Consider the following 15,821-nt stretch of genomic DNA (forward strand, 5'->3'; position numbering starts at 1 on the left):
TGGAAAAATATAAAATCAATATGGGACCATATAAGTGGCTAAAAACGATATATATTTTCTTATATATAATATAATAAGTTTTAAAATAATTAATTATATACGTAAGTTTATAAGTTAATACATGTATTATATATATTTATAATCATATATGTAAATTTATAAGTTAGCACATATATGTATTACATATATTGATAATTATATATGTAAATTTGTAAGCTAGCACACATATAGATATATATTCTGAACACAATGTTTGAATCTTATAACAGAGAGAGGAAGACAGAAAAGAATAGATTTTATTTATTCTTACATATATGGAGAGACTTATATGGTTCTATATATCGAAAAATATACAAAAATTTATAAAGTTAAATACATGGTACATATATCGTGCCATATAATGATGAATGATATATGTATTCTTATTTGTTTCCATACATAAATATCATTTATTTTTGAATATATTAAAATTATAAGTTTTCAAATATATAAATAATATATTGAAGTTATACGGAAATATATGAACTCATATAAGAAAAAACATATAGAAATATAATAAAATCGGCCAAAATCTATGTATAGTTCTATATAAGACTTCATGTATTGTCACATATTTATATCTGTAACATATATTTTTTAACATATGTTTACCATATATGATATTTTTATGCGGGCTAACACATCTTAAAATTTGAACTTACTGTTCATTCATTCGTAATTTAAATATAATTTTTTTAAAAGGAAATTTTTTTCACTTAACAAACGCGTATTGTGAAACGACCATTGAGACTCAACTTCACAGATTTGAAAAATCACAAAGCTAGACATGTGCTGAATAAAGTACGTGTGCAACACATGGACTAAATTATTATCTGTAAAACAGAATGTCTTTAGAGCGTGCCGTAAGTGCTCACGCACGAGTCGGAGACGAGTTTTCGGTGCATGCCAGAAACAACCGCCACACATGTAGTGTAAGCAAAATTTGTAAAAATAAAAAGCGAACAGATTTTGTTATTGCGACATCTGTTGCCAGTTTTATAAATTAATATGTTCGCTTCTTTTTCATAAAACAACACACGTTTGCCAATAAAGTTTTAGAAAAATTCATATTATTTATAGGTGAATAATAATAAAATATATTGTCAGAAATAAATTTGAAAATCATATACATAGGGGGGAGGGGGTACTTAAGGATATATTAAGTTTTCGGGGACTCAAATACGTTCAGTCTTTTTACGCAAAATAAAGTACCCCCTAAAAAAGGTGAAAAAAAAATTCTAGAAATTAAATAAATTTAATTAAATTAAATTTTCTGATAGGTAATTGACAAAAAAAATTACATTTCTCATAATTATTAAATGCAAAGGAAGAAAAAAAAATTTTAATAGTTTTTATCATAAAACAAAAGTCTTTGACACTTTTCGACTGACACTTTCGATTTTTGAAAATTAAAAAAAAAATTTTAAATAATGCTCAATTATATTAAAAATAATTATTTTGAAAACGTTTCAAAAAACAAACTTTTTTTATCTAATTTTGGACATTTGCCCCCCTATATATACACAGTAAAAAATATTGTGTATCTGTGTTAAAAACGGTCCGTGTTAAAATTTTTGTGTTGATTACTTTGTGTCAAATCAACACAATTCTTTGTGTTACTGTAAAATTTTTAATTGATTTACTCTTCAACACTTTAAAAGTGTTTCTTAGTATAAAAATCGATATTATCAATATTTATTAAGTGTTACTTTAAAATCAACACAAAAAAAGTGTTGAAATTTTAACACAAATTTTGTGTTGAAATTCAACACAAATAGCCTGTGTTGAAAAATAACACAAATATTGTGTGGACCGTTTCTAACACACAGATTGTGTAGATTTTAACACAATATTTTTTACTGTGTATAAAATATTAAAAATAAATGTTTTATCGAGTACTCAAAGTTTTATATTTCTATTGTTATTTATTTTTTACAGATTCTTAAAATTGAGATGCTTTCAAAGTATTCTGAGAACATGAAGAACATGAAAAAGTACAAAAGATATAAAAAACTATCAAAGATTATTCTGCAAGAACGCTATGCTGAACTAGAAAAGCCTTTCTGTATTTGACATTTGTTACTATAAGATCGCTGAGTTTGAGGTAAAACTTTTCTTTATGCATTTTAACTCTTGTTGCTACTTTAAATCGCCAGGGAGTTGCTAACATCAGGCATCCATTTACATACATAGGTTTAGCATATGAAGAGCACCGTAGGCTGTACTATGTACACTCCACAAGATAAGATACATCTGCATAGAACAACGTCTATACAATCAACTCTATATGCCCTGGAATTACGTTAGTATGTTTATTTAAGGCATTGTATTATAAGTAACCTTCAACTAATACATTACACATAATACCATATTTTCTTTACTCAGCAACTACACTTACACAATTAATTTAGCTTGTTATAAGTTCACTTAAGCTAATTTACTTTATGTTGGATCGTAATTTATTATTTGTTTACTGTTTGATAAAAAAAAAAAGAAATTATCTCCAGTTTATACGCCCATTGGGTGTAAAACTTATCATTTGTTAGTTATTACTTTTTATGTTTTTCAATTAATTATTAGTAATTTTACCTTCTGCTCGAAGAAGACATAAAAATTTTTAATGTTGCGAAGTATTATTAATTTTTGAATAACTAATCATTTAAAAATAAACTTTAGTAAATTACTTAACCAAGTGGTACTAAAATTCAATGAGAACTTACAAGTTTTAATGAAACTTTTGATTGCCATGAGAGTTATTCCACTAATTGATAAATTTTGAAGGGATATATTGTATAAGCAAGTTCTACAAACAGTATTTTGAACTCAAAGTTATCAAAACTATTTGTAATAATTACTTAAAGCTCGTAGAACTTGTATACAGAAGGAACTTCAAAAGAAGAATTTGCAAGATTAACCAATAATTTTTTTTTTTTAACTAAAAAAATGGACGTCACTCATTATTTTTTGTTTTTCGCTAATACTCATTCACGTAGGGAAAGGGGGGGGGAGGGCAAAAGGGAGTAGGGTAGGCAAAACAGGGTACTCCCGAAATTTTATAACAAAAAAATTTTTTATTTAAAATGGTTTTTAAACATTCAAAAATCACTCTTGTAAATATAATTGAGCGTTATTTTTAATTTTTTGTTTGTTAAACTTTTTCAAAAATCAATTGTCAGTTGAAAAATATTAATGACTGTTGTTTTATGATAAAAACAATTAAAAACTTGTTTTTTTTCTTTTGTATCCAATAATCATGTAAAATATAATTTTTCTTCATGTAAATTACTTACAAAAAAATTTAACTTAATCAAATTCATTTAAAATCCAGAATTTTTTTTTTTACCGTTTTTAGGGGGTACCCCATTTTGCCCGAAAGAATGAAAATTTTTTTTTTTTAACGGTAACTGAAAATTTTTTCTATTTACTTTGATTATCATAAAAAAAAAAAAAAAAGATTTAGTGTATTTAAGTCCTCGAAAACTTGGTATTTCCTTCAGTACCCCGTTTTGCCTCTCCCTTCCCGACATATAATACACTATAAAAAATCGTTCTGGAGTTTAAATAAAAAATCAGTCTGCATAAAGAGTAAATAGGGAGTTTGTCTTTTCAACGGAGTGATTTCGGAGTAGTCTGGATTTTATTTGAATCCGCATTCACTTTGATTCGGAGTTTTCATATTAAACCCTCCTTTGGAGTGAATTTCATTCCAAGAGAATTAAATACATAAACAATCATCCGCTTCGCATTCACTTCGAATTTAATCCGTGTTCACATCATAAATTTTTCAGTGTAGTTTTAAAATTAGACCAATTTATCTGAAAAAATGTTAAAATTAATTTTCATATTTTTAACTCGCAATTACGTCGAAATAATTAATTGTTCATAAAGATATCACGAGATCTTTTTTGTTGAAAATTTAATTAGCCACTAAATTGTATATGAATATTTTTATTAATCTAACCAGAATTTACGTTTTTTTACAGTAACTTTTAAATTAAATTTTTAAAGTTCGTAAAGAAAAAAAATTGAAGAAATTAAATTAGCACCCAGAAATGGGGGTACTGCTGGTTATTAATACAACTGTCGTATTATCAATATAAAAAATTAATTATCGACAGACATATTCATATAACAGTAAAACTAATTTTCAATTGGATTTAGTAGGGTAATTTAACGAGTAATATATAAAGAGCACGTTATCTCATCTCGCATAAATCTAACAAGTTTAACGAGCGTCGTAGTGCTCTGATAAAAACGTCCTTATTACCAAGGACTGCTTGCGGCACTTTTACTTTTTACCCTCTTGAGTACCATATTTTTCCCAAACTTTTTTTTTATCTTATTTTTTTTTCTATCCTACTTTTTTATTATTATCGAACTTCCGACAATATAGATGTTTATATATCTATTTATAATGATATTAAAATGAAAAAAAAATCTTTCAATGGGATGTAAAAACGCCTCGAGAGTCAATTAAATTAATGTAGTACTTTACATTTCAGTATATTTAGATATAAACAATTTTTTTTTTTTCTAAGAGATTTTTTTTTCTTTCATCACCATATCAATTTACCTAAGGGAGTTTTGAAAACAATTGAAAGGAAATCCCACGCATAGGGGTTCGTCACAACAAGATTATATTATACCTACTTCATTACGGTGGATAAATCCCGTGATGTTCATTCAATCTATTAATTAAATTTTACTTTAAATTCCCCAGCTATCATTCGTTTATTTTTCTGATATAGTTGGACAGATAAATTAACTTTTTTAATATTTCAATTAATTAATTATTTTAAAAGAAATTTAATTAAGTAGTTATCGACGAAGTATATATAATTGTACGGTACTTATTTGGCGTTTTTCTTTCTTTATACTAGAATTTAATAAAGTTGCTTCTTAATTCTAAATTTATCGCCAAGTGTTTTAGATTAAAATCAAACGCAATAAAGTTAAGAATTTTAAACAACCGAAATATATATAGGGGGAGGAAGGGGCAAATGGGGCACTTAAGAAAATCTAAGTTTTCGGGGTCTCAAGTACGTTAAATCTTTTTTTTTTTGACAATCAAAGTGAACAGAAAAAATTTTCAGCTGTCGTTAAAAAAAAAAGTTTCATTTTTTGCGGGCAAAATGGGATACCCCCTAAAAAGGTGAAAACAAAAATTTCTGAAAATTAAACAAATTTTCTTATAAAAAATTTACATAAAGAAAAATAACATTTTACACGAAGAAAAAAAAAATTTTTTTGGCGTAAGAAATATATTGTATTATGAAATGAAGAAAAAATTTTTCTTAGGGCTAGAAAAAATTTCTTGTTGCAATAAATTTTTTGGTGCCTCAAGAAAATTTTTTCTCTCCCCAAAAAAATTCACGTTTTCAATTTATGTTCTAAAAAATTTCTTGGGGCAAATAAAAATTTTCTTGGGGCGAGTAAAAATATTTCGCGTCAAGCAATCCATTTTTTCTGTGCATAACTATTGAATGTAAAGGAAGAAAAAAAAAAAAATTTTAATAGTTTTTATCATAAAACAAAAGTCATTATCATTTTTCGACTGAAACTTTCAATTTTTGAAAAAGTTTAATAAAATAAAATTCAAAATAAATCCAAATTACATTTCGAAAAGTAATTTTTGAATGTTTAAAACAATTTTGGGGGGTACTTCATTGTGCCCTTACTTCCCCTGTATATTTTTAGGGGAGAGTGGGGACAATTAAACCAAAAATTCTTTGACTTTTTTTTTTAGATGAATAAAAGCAAAATGATAACTTTTTTTTTACGAAATTATACTTTATTATATATACTATCATTTCTCATAAGCACATAACTTATTAAATTATTAAAATTTTTAATAAATATGAAATTGTACAACTGCATCAAATGGTTCAATCGTCCCCTTTGCGGAGGCAATTGAACCAACAGTATTAGAACCACAAACGAAAGACTTTAATAAATAATTTACTATTCATTACAGCTTAAAACTGAAATTACAATACTTCTATTAATATTGATTATTTTATATGACATTATATGTTATAACAATCACTTTTACAACTTCTGTCAATATAATTATTTTTTTTCTTGGTTAGTTTAGCTTTTTATCACATTGAGGCCGTGTTCGCTGGCATTTTTTTTTTTTTGGCACAGGCGCTCTTAATTTTAATCTGCGCATGTTAAAAAAAAGAGATAGCTATTATTAACTTCCCGCTATGAAAATTGCAAATTTTCAAAAAAAGGGAAGTTATTGGTTTCGATCCGATTTTCGAAAATCGAGTTGTCATTAGATGTCGATCTTTTGAGGTCCTAGGAAGCTATTCTATTTCCCTTCAAAAAAAAATCTGTCTGTCAGTTGACCCTGTGGGCCAGCCCTAAAACTCCCCGCCGTTTTCGAGCTCCTTGAGCTCGAAAACTTTGTCGTTAATACATTTTCGAGCTCTTCGAGCTCGAAAATACTTTTGTATGCCGTTCTTTTCGAAAAAAATAGTTTTTTACCATTTTTACCAAGTTCTAAAGCTGATCGAATTTTGAATACGATTTATCGAGTCGTTTTTGAGATATTTCAAAAAAAATAAAAAAATAAATTTTTTTTAATTCTTTCGACAACGGTTTCTCTTGAACGAATGAACCGATTTTGATGGTTAAGGTGGCATTCGACGCGGCTTATAAAGCTCTAGAGCCCAGTCCATTTTGGAATCAATCCATCGAGCACATTAAAAGTTATCCAAAAAAAACACTTTTGAAAAAATTTTATTTTTGGAATATCTCTGAACGAACCCTACCGATCAAGCTCAATTTTCTTTCAGCTTCAAGATATTGACAAGCCGCGTCGAATGACACCTTAAAGATCAAAATCGGTTCATCCGTTCAAAAGATACAGGTATTTACCTACGTACGTACGTACGTACATACACACATACACTCGGACATTATCTTGAAATTGGTCAGAATAGCTTCCTAGGACCTTAAAACGTCGACATCTGATGAAAATTCGATTTTCGTAAATCAGACAGAAACCAATAACTTCCCGAATTTTTGAAAATTTACAATTTTCTTAGCGGGAAGTTAAAAATGCCAGCGAACACGGCCAACAATTTACAGTGTATTAATTTTGTTTTGTTTTTATCTCAAACCCGGAATATGATGATGGACAAATTAAAAGCCGAAAAAAAAACAATATAATAATTATAATGATTAATGTTGGTCGTAATTTGATCAAATTGTCTTACAGTGTAGAGATAACTATAAGTATTAATTAAATTTATAAACGATATTAACTTGTGTGTCAATGTCGAGGTAATTAATTTTTATACACGCTATCACACTATCATGTCCACGTAGGAGTTTTATTAATCACTATTACTTATTTGTAAACTCATTTACTCCATATTTTTTAGTCTCAACGACCATATGAAGTACGCAGTATCACTCAAATTTAATTCAGTTCTCAAGATAATTACTTAAGTTAAAAAGTCATACATCTAAATTGTACATTATTAAATAACATAAAGTCATTTTATAAAATGGGTAAGATAATTATATTTACTTATCATAAATATAACAAAATTTTAGCTACGAAATAAATTTTTCTCTTCGTATTATAGCTTCCGGTATAAATTATTTGACAATTAAATTAATAATAATCCTGATAATAAATCTTGCATCAAACGCTACGAATGCCTTCGATCCGTATGACGATTTGATGATAAGTCCTAATACTCTCGATATCCATGCAGAACGTTCCGATGAAAATGATGTAGACGTAACAGGAGAAACAGATGTAAGTCGATATAAAAAAACTATATTATCTCAATTATCCGTTATAATAAATAGATTTTTATATAACAATTATAATATTTTAACATTTTATCAGGTATACAGAGCAACTAAGACTTATAATTATTACAACAATTTTTACAACACCCGCGATAGTGAGTACCCTCGGAAATATTTAAAAAAAATGACTAATCTACTCTCTAAACATGAATTAGTGAATATTCACTTATTTTCACTAATTCATGCTTAGAGAGTAAAACATGAATAAATCATTATATTTATTTTTCTTATTGCAGACACATTCGTTTTAAATATACTACTAATTCTTGATAATCCCGTCGGAAATGAACAACTCAACGAAACCCGTTACACCGATAACGTCTTAAGTGATTTTCATTTCGCGGCTAGAAGTTTTAATAAATTAGACAATCCTAAAATAAAATTACATATTTCCGGAGTTGTTAAAATGAAGGTAACATAAAATTATATCTTTTATATATATATAACTCTATAGAGGTAACTTGATATTAATTAATAAATAATAATTTTACATTTAGGATTTAAATACTGAGGTTTTTACAATAAAGCGCGAAACATCCCTTGGAGTTCTCGAGTGTTATGGTACTGAATCAGCACATAGTATTTTGAGTCAGTGGTTTTTTGAAAGTTTAGCAAAACTTGCCAAGATTGACTATGACATGTTCATTTTTGTATCAAAGTAAGTTTAATTAACTATTATTGTTATTTCGGCAGTCGTAAAACCATTTATACTTATTAACATACGATTATTTGTTTTGTCTATTAGTAAACGTTTATGTCCTCAAAATAATGGATTATCGGATGGGCCTGTGGATTATCTTGGTAGAAAGCACGAATGTGAAAACTTAAAGCCGGTTAGAATACCGATTCAGTTCCACCAAATGTATCGACAACAGCGTAAAATACTCCTTAAAATGTAAAATGAATAATTTATGTCGTGCTATCGAAAGTTAAATTAAAACGGAAAAAAAAGTTTAAAAAAGATTGACCGAGAATACTAGCCCACAGTTAGCTATAGCTCTAAAACTTTGGAAAAAAAGCAGCCAGACTTTCAAAAATCAAGTTTTCAAAAGATCTCAGATAGCATTCAAGTCGGAATTACTGATTTACTTGGTCTTTTTGAAGGCTTAAATGACTTCAAGTCTTATAATGACTTCTTAAAGGTGTCATTTTTAGGAACTCTTAATCAAGAGTTCTTGAAGACTTCATAAATAAGACGTCAGTTTTGCGACGACTAAATGTATTCTTTTTTGAACTTCTTTATGAAGTCAAAATTAGGAGCTCCTCAAGACTTCATGGTAAATTCATACTGAAGTCTTATTTGCGAAGTCAGAAAAAATAACTCTTTGAGAACTCTTCTTAACCCTCCGTCCGTTGCGCGGTCTCGCCTCCATTCATTTAATATTGCGGTGTTGCCAAATATGATAACTATGATTCTAAAAAATTAAAACCACACAAGCTTGTACGACTAAAATTTTTGTAAATTTTTTAATAAAATAAAAATATTATAGAAAGAGATGAATTAAATGAGTCACTGGTGGGAACTCTGGCAACACTGCGCAGAAAATCCGGAAAAATTCAACGCCCGAATTTACTTGCGTCAACGGCACATCACCACATTTCTCAGGTTTTCTAACAAAAAAAATTATTTTTTTAATATTTAAAATATTGAAAAAATAATTATTAATCATTTATTCGATATTAAAAAGTACAGTAGAAGAACTCATAAAATTTAAAAAGACTAGGAAATTTTTTTTTCTTTTTAAATAATCTTTTAATAAAAATTGCGGCGCTGCGCTCATAGCGCGACGGACGAAGGGTTAAAGACGTCTTACTGAGTTCACTAGGTGGCTCATTCGATATCTTAAGAACTTCTTAAAGACTTCGTTAAGATGTTGAATGAGACGTCCAAGTCATAAATAGTAACTCATTCAGAACGTAATCAAGACGTCATTTTGCTATATGGGATGTTTTGATATCATGATGACGATACGAAACAGTGTCTTGATGTTCGACATTTCGGATTAATCGACAAAAGACCTGATTAATTTGCTCCGCTCAATCGTATTGAAAATAATAAATACACAGTTTGTTTTCTATCAGTTTCAAAATTTGAAGCGGCCTGAAAAAAATTATTTTATTGCCTTCAAATAAGATACTTTATATTTTTAAATTTAAAACCATTAATACTTATTAACATACAACTATTTATTTTGTCTATAAGGAAACAATTATGTGATACATATAATGGATCATTGGACGGGCCTGCATATTACATTCCGAAAAATATAGATTGCATAAACAAAGGTACTTCGGGTTATCCATCGGGCGGACTTCTTTATTATGGCAATTTGAATGCAAAATTGCATGTTACACAGATGATCGCTGAAAAGTAAGAAAGAATACGTTTTACTATTAAAAGTCAAATATAAAAAAAAATAAACTCGGAAAAAGGTTGACCTACAAGGCTAGCCCAGTTATCTAGCTCCAAAACTTTAACATAAAAGTAAAGTCAGACTTTCAGAAACCGAGTTCTCAACAAATTTTGGGCATCGTGATGACGATTACACTACGAAAATTTTTTTGGACCGGGTGTAATTTAAATGTCTTGAAAAACTTTGCTGTGAAAACTACATCAAATTCGGTGTTAAATTTGGGCTGTGTGAATTAAAATTTTTACCGCGAAAGTTATCGCAAATTAAAAAAAAAAGAGCGGTTTTTTTCAAAAATTCGTAACTTTTTTTGGGTTGGGTAAAAAAATCTCAAAAAATTCAGAAAAATGTCTTTGGAAGGATAAAAAATGATAAAAAAGTTTTAGCAAAATCGAAGGAGGTCGGGTCAAAACCTCGGCGTTTTGGCATGGAATGCCCCATATACAGTTTATTTTATTTATCATAAACTTTGAATATTAACATATATAGTCAGTTGATTTTTATATTATCCAACTGAAAAACTTGGGAAACTCAAAGAATTCAATTTGGAAAATTGTATACATGTATTTTTAACGACTGCTATAGATTTGGTGTTAGAAATGACTCCTATAATGGATGCGCAAGTGGTCCCGACAATCGATCGTATATGAATCTTGAAAATGATAGTCAGGATTCATCATGGCTCCGTAGTTGGTCTGAATGTTCAAAAGCCGATTTCGCGAAAATCATTGAGTAATTATATTTTATTCACTGCAACACAATTTTTTAAACTAAATATTATTTGATAATAAAACTTTTATTATAGCGACGAAAAATATGAATGCTATAAAATGCCAACAGTTGATGATGTCGGGGAAAATAATGAAACTGGCTACCAAAACTTGATACTGGGACCCAACACTTACGTTCATAAAATTGATTTTCCACACGATAATTATGTGAGAGTTAATTCTTACTCGAACGTGAGTAACTTAAATGATCCTACTTTAATTATGTTTTATATTATCAATATTACTATGACGTCAATTATATTTTTTTAGATATTTAAGGCAACGCCGACCTATAATTATTACAGAAATTCAAGTGTCGACCTCAGTAGTAAGTAATAGAGATGGTATATTGTGTGACAAGGGATGAAAAAAACTATTTCAGACCAGAGTGAAGTTGGCTGTCCCAGTCGCAGGCGAGAGATGACATCACTTGCAGTTTGAAATCGTGTTTTATCCTGAGTTACAGACAATATTTTTCGTGATTACCTGCATTGGAACTTAAAGTTTATTTATTTATTTTTTTTTATTTTATTCTAGAAAAATATGTTATAAATTTATTATTAATTCATGACTGGAGGTTAAATGAAATAAATGGGAACTCAGATACTCTCCGTGATTCCATACTAAAGAAACTAAATATAGTCGCTGAAAATTTAAATAAGTTAGAACATATTGAAATAAAGCTGCGTATTTCCGGAATAGTTTTACCACAGGTATAAATTATATTTTTTTCTTAGGGTATTTAGATGCCTGGAGATTAAATGGAGCTCGGTCAATATTTCCCACTGTTAGCCCATTTACCAAATAATATTTTTGTTATTTTTAGCGTTCCGATATTTTCGATTTACCGGAAACACAGAAAATGCCTCTATGGGAAACATCCTGTTATCATTTCAGTGAAAGCTTAGACTACCTGAGCAATTGGTTACTAGAATATAAAGACCGATTTGAAGATCTCTCATACGACTTTTTTCTCTTCGTGACCGGGTTATTATTATTATCAATACTAATTATATTTTGTATTTTTACCCTGTAAAATCATATTCAGTATCTCTGATTGTTTTATTATTCCCAATAAACGAAGAAAAAATTATTACCTTCCGCTAAATCCTGCATTATCCAATCAATCGTTCATAAATCCGTCTAATGCTGTATTGTTTTTTCTTTCATCAGCCGACCTATTTGCGACCAGAGCAATGGAAGAAAATTCGAAGGTGGCGCAATATTAATAAATGACTGCAATTCTCCTTTTACGTCAGTTAAGTCTGGTGGACTCGTTCAATATGACCGATTATTAAGCTTGCATGTTACACGAATGATCGCCGTAAGGTAATAAATAGTAACAATAAAAATAATACATGTCTGTTAAATATTGTACATCATTTAAACTATTCTCCGAAAATAATACATAATAAAAGTATGTGATGAACGTGTTGCAGATTCAATATCAGCAAAGATGATGTACCCAACTGCGGATCAGGCCATATAATGGATTATGGTGGAATAGAAACTTGCGTGACCGCGATAAATCCTCGGTCGTGGTCAAATTGTTCTCAATTAGGATTCGAGTCAATATTCAGGTAATACTTAAATTTAATATATATCACTATTTGGCTTTTATTAAGACGCGTTTTAATTTGTTTCTCTATTCACACTCAAGTGAACGGTACTATCTTTGTTGCACTTTTACAGTAAATGGGAACTTTGTCAAATTTTTTCTCATAAACAAATGGAAGATATCAAAAAATTTAAGTACACTTCGCTAGTTTATAGAGTAAAATTTCGGATCTGTGTCTTTATTTTGCGTTTAGGACTTTTATCTCAGAGAAAAGCTTGGATAAAATTATCTGAAAACGGTTATTAAATATGATCAAATGGTTAAACTTAAATTTTATCTTCAGCTCACCTGCATATTCTTGTAATCAAATGCCAGCTTTCAAGCCAGATGATGAAGAAGAAGAAGATTATGAGTAGTCCTACAACTCAATGTTTATTTACTTCATGAAATACATACTTTTTAAATTAATAATATTATAATGCACATATTTGTTAAAAATTTTTTTTTTTGTTTTTACGAATATATAATGTAATTTACAATATATTAATTTCATTTTACATCAAACTAACACTAAAACTTATACTTTATATTTAATTGTACAATTGTTTATCTATAAATATAAATAGCCATTATAAAATTGGAATATGTGATGATGGATAGATTAAAAGCCGAGAATAAAACAATATAATAATCAATAAATAAAATCATATATTTATTATCAGCTAGGGGGAATGGCTTTCGCGGTCTGTCCAAGCCCCAAATTCGGCCGAGTCCCGAACCAAGACATTTTCCACTCGAGCGTTTCTTGGAGAAGACTTTCTTCCTCGGGTGAAAAGTGAATATGTCGCGACGGCCCTCGTTAGATGTAGTGCCTTAAAAAAATTATCAATTAATTTAGATTAATTGTTGACTAATAAATATAAGTATCAGTACGGACGTCCACCCGGAAATAAAATAGCTTCCTAGGACCTCAAAACATCGACATCTGATGAAAACTCGATTTTCGAAAATCAGATCGAAACCAATAACTTCCCTTTTTTTGAAAATTTGCAATTTTTATAGCGGGAAGTTAATAATAGCTATCTCTTTTTTTTGAGCATGCGCAGATTAAAATTAAGAGCGCCTGCGCCTGCGCCAAAAAAAAAATGCCAGCGAACACGGCCTTAGTCAAGATGCGCGCGCATGTCTGATGCTCACAGAGTGGTTCATGTGTTCAACCGTCCCCGAGAGTACTGGTTCAATTGACTCCATATGATGTTATTGAAATAATTAGTTTAAAAAAAAATATTCAAGAACTTGGCTGCCCAATTTCAAAACACAGTAAGTGACAAATTTTTCGAAATCGATTTTTTAGTATTTTTAGTTCCAGTGGCGTCTTGTGAACATGAATCGATGCATATTTCAAAAATTTTATTTTTGTCAGTTACTGTGTTTTGAAATTGGGCAGCCGAACTATTTTACTAGATATAATGTTAGAAATTTATGACTAACATATGAAAGAAGGTATTCAAAAAAAATTTTAAGATTACATTTGAAAATTAAAAACTTATTAAACAATTTGTCAAGAGCTGAAAAAAAAGTTCAGATGCCTAAAAACATAAAAACTTGAACTTTCTTAAATTAAATCATCATATTGGTTCCAAATTTTGTTCCTACTAAGGCTTAGTGTATTAAAATATAATTCCAAGAGGACGACTCATTTTTCGATTTTTTTTTTCGATTTTTTAAGCTTACTGGTTCAATTGCCCCTTGGTTCAATTGACCCCACTCTTCCCTAATAATCTGACTAACAAGATAAAAGTTTACTAGAGACTTAACGAATACCACCTACGCGAATATTCGTGCTCTTGTTAGTTTATCGGGGTTCCCTCTTCTGGTTTTCTCAGTGACGTTCTTCACTCTGACTATGTGGTTACTAGAATACTCTAGCACATCTCTGGTTGCTGGTCTTAGTCTAGTCAAGTCTACGATAGTCTAGTCACAGAGAAAGAGATTGAACAAGAGAGAAAGAGAGAGTGAGAAAGAACGAGAGCGTACCGAGAGTAATACGGTAAAGTTTTAACGTCGAGTACTTAAAATTTCATGGATCCACTACCGCGAGAGGATTGTAACTGTCTCAACGTGGCCCCAAAATAAAAAGAGTTAAAAAAAAATGGAGTAAAAGTTTTCACGGGGTTTTGCCGTAAATCGATGGCCTACATTACAAATTCATAAGTTTAATAATTAACGATTTTCCGTCGCTTACTACTGAAAACGTCAATGCCTATCAACGTATAATTATTAAAGTAGTTATTTATGTCAAAAGTTGTTAGTGAAACTGTCATGTGTTAACTCGATGATAGATAATCAATAAATTTCATAGAGTCATAATTCATAATTTATTATTAATAATTTTCTTATCAGTAAAATTTTATTGTTTGTATTCTTTTTATTACATTAGATGTTTTTACGATTTATTTTATCTTCAAGGCAATTTTAAAAATAGTTTAGGAAAAATCGTTAGGGTACACCGTAAACGTTCATATATATTTCAATTTATGTCATATTCGTGATAATTTTGAACAACTTTATATGCTTCTTCTGGAAATTATTTTTTATAACATCAAGTAAAAAACACAAATTACTATTTAAAAAGTTAAAATTATATTTATAGGTTAATAACGTTACTTGCACTTGATGTACTATCAAAAAAATCCTTGTGGGAATCCAGCCTAGATTCCTATGTGGGTTTCACCATCCATACTATGCCAAATCTATATGGGAATCTAGTATGGGTTCCCATGTGAATTTTTACGATGATTTCCCATGGGAATCTGCACTATGTCAAAATCCATATGGGAATCTTGTACACTGTAAAAAATCGAGAGTGAATCCGGATTCAATTTCAATCTGAATTTACTCCGCATTCACTCCACCACTCGTAGTTCCGGAGTTTTAAAAAAAATCACTCCGCATACGGAGTGAATTGGGAGTTTTTTTAGCGGAGTGATCTCAGTGATCAAGTGACGCAGATTTTATTTCACTCCCAATTCACTCCGGTCCTGAGTTTTAACATTTAAATGAATTTATATTAAACTGTTAAACATTGTGGGTGTGTGTGTGCGAGAGCGTGTATGTGTGCGGGTGTGCGTGTGTGAAAATATGTGAGTGCGTGTGTTCGGGTGTGTGTGTAAGTGTATGTGTGTGGGTGTGCATGTGTGCGTGCGTATC

General features: G+C 29.5%; 1 protein-coding gene across 19 annotated transcripts in view; it reads left to right on the top strand.

Annotated features, from left to right (window-relative positions):
- Positions 1-13,302, top strand: part of LOC130668749 (uncharacterized) — a 141,926-nt gene extending 128,624 nt beyond the window's left edge. For 17 of the 19 annotated variants that reach the window (XM_057471182.1, XM_057471181.1, XM_057471180.1 and 14 more), the window contains 17 exons: positions 1,978-2,143; positions 2,233-2,341; positions 7,434-7,563; positions 7,641-7,816; positions 7,910-7,967; positions 8,109-8,284; positions 8,370-8,530; positions 8,618-8,767; positions 10,076-10,243; positions 10,869-11,015; positions 11,089-11,245; positions 11,324-11,381; positions 11,591-11,766; positions 11,880-12,040; positions 12,227-12,382; positions 12,493-12,633; positions 12,955-13,302. In XM_057471182.1, the coding sequence (XP_057327165.1) occupies positions 7,560-7,563; positions 7,641-7,816; positions 7,910-7,967; positions 8,109-8,284; positions 8,370-8,530; positions 8,618-8,767; positions 10,076-10,243; positions 10,869-11,015; positions 11,089-11,245; positions 11,324-11,381; positions 11,591-11,766; positions 11,880-12,040; positions 12,227-12,382; positions 12,493-12,633; positions 12,955-13,027 (1,962 nt within the window). In that variant the 5' untranslated portion in view covers positions 1,978-2,143; positions 2,233-2,341; positions 7,434-7,559 and the 3' untranslated portion in view covers positions 13,028-13,302. Of the gene's footprint in view, positions 1-684; positions 972-1,977; positions 2,144-2,232; positions 2,346-7,433; positions 7,564-7,640; positions 7,817-7,909; positions 7,968-8,108; positions 8,285-8,369; positions 8,531-8,617; positions 8,768-10,075; positions 10,244-10,868; positions 11,016-11,088; positions 11,246-11,323; positions 11,382-11,590; positions 11,767-11,879; positions 12,041-12,226; positions 12,383-12,492; positions 12,634-12,954 lie in introns of those variants that run through there. The other 2 variants (XM_057471200.1, XM_057471186.1) reach the window with 2 other exon arrangements.
- Positions 13,303-15,821: the final 2,519 nt, after the last annotated feature.

This window comes from Microplitis mediator, chromosome 5 (genome assembly GCF_029852145.1).
Source record: "Microplitis mediator isolate UGA2020A chromosome 5, iyMicMedi2.1, whole genome shotgun sequence".
In the NCBI taxonomy this organism is placed as follows: Eukaryota; Metazoa; Arthropoda; class Insecta; order Hymenoptera; family Braconidae; genus Microplitis; species Microplitis mediator.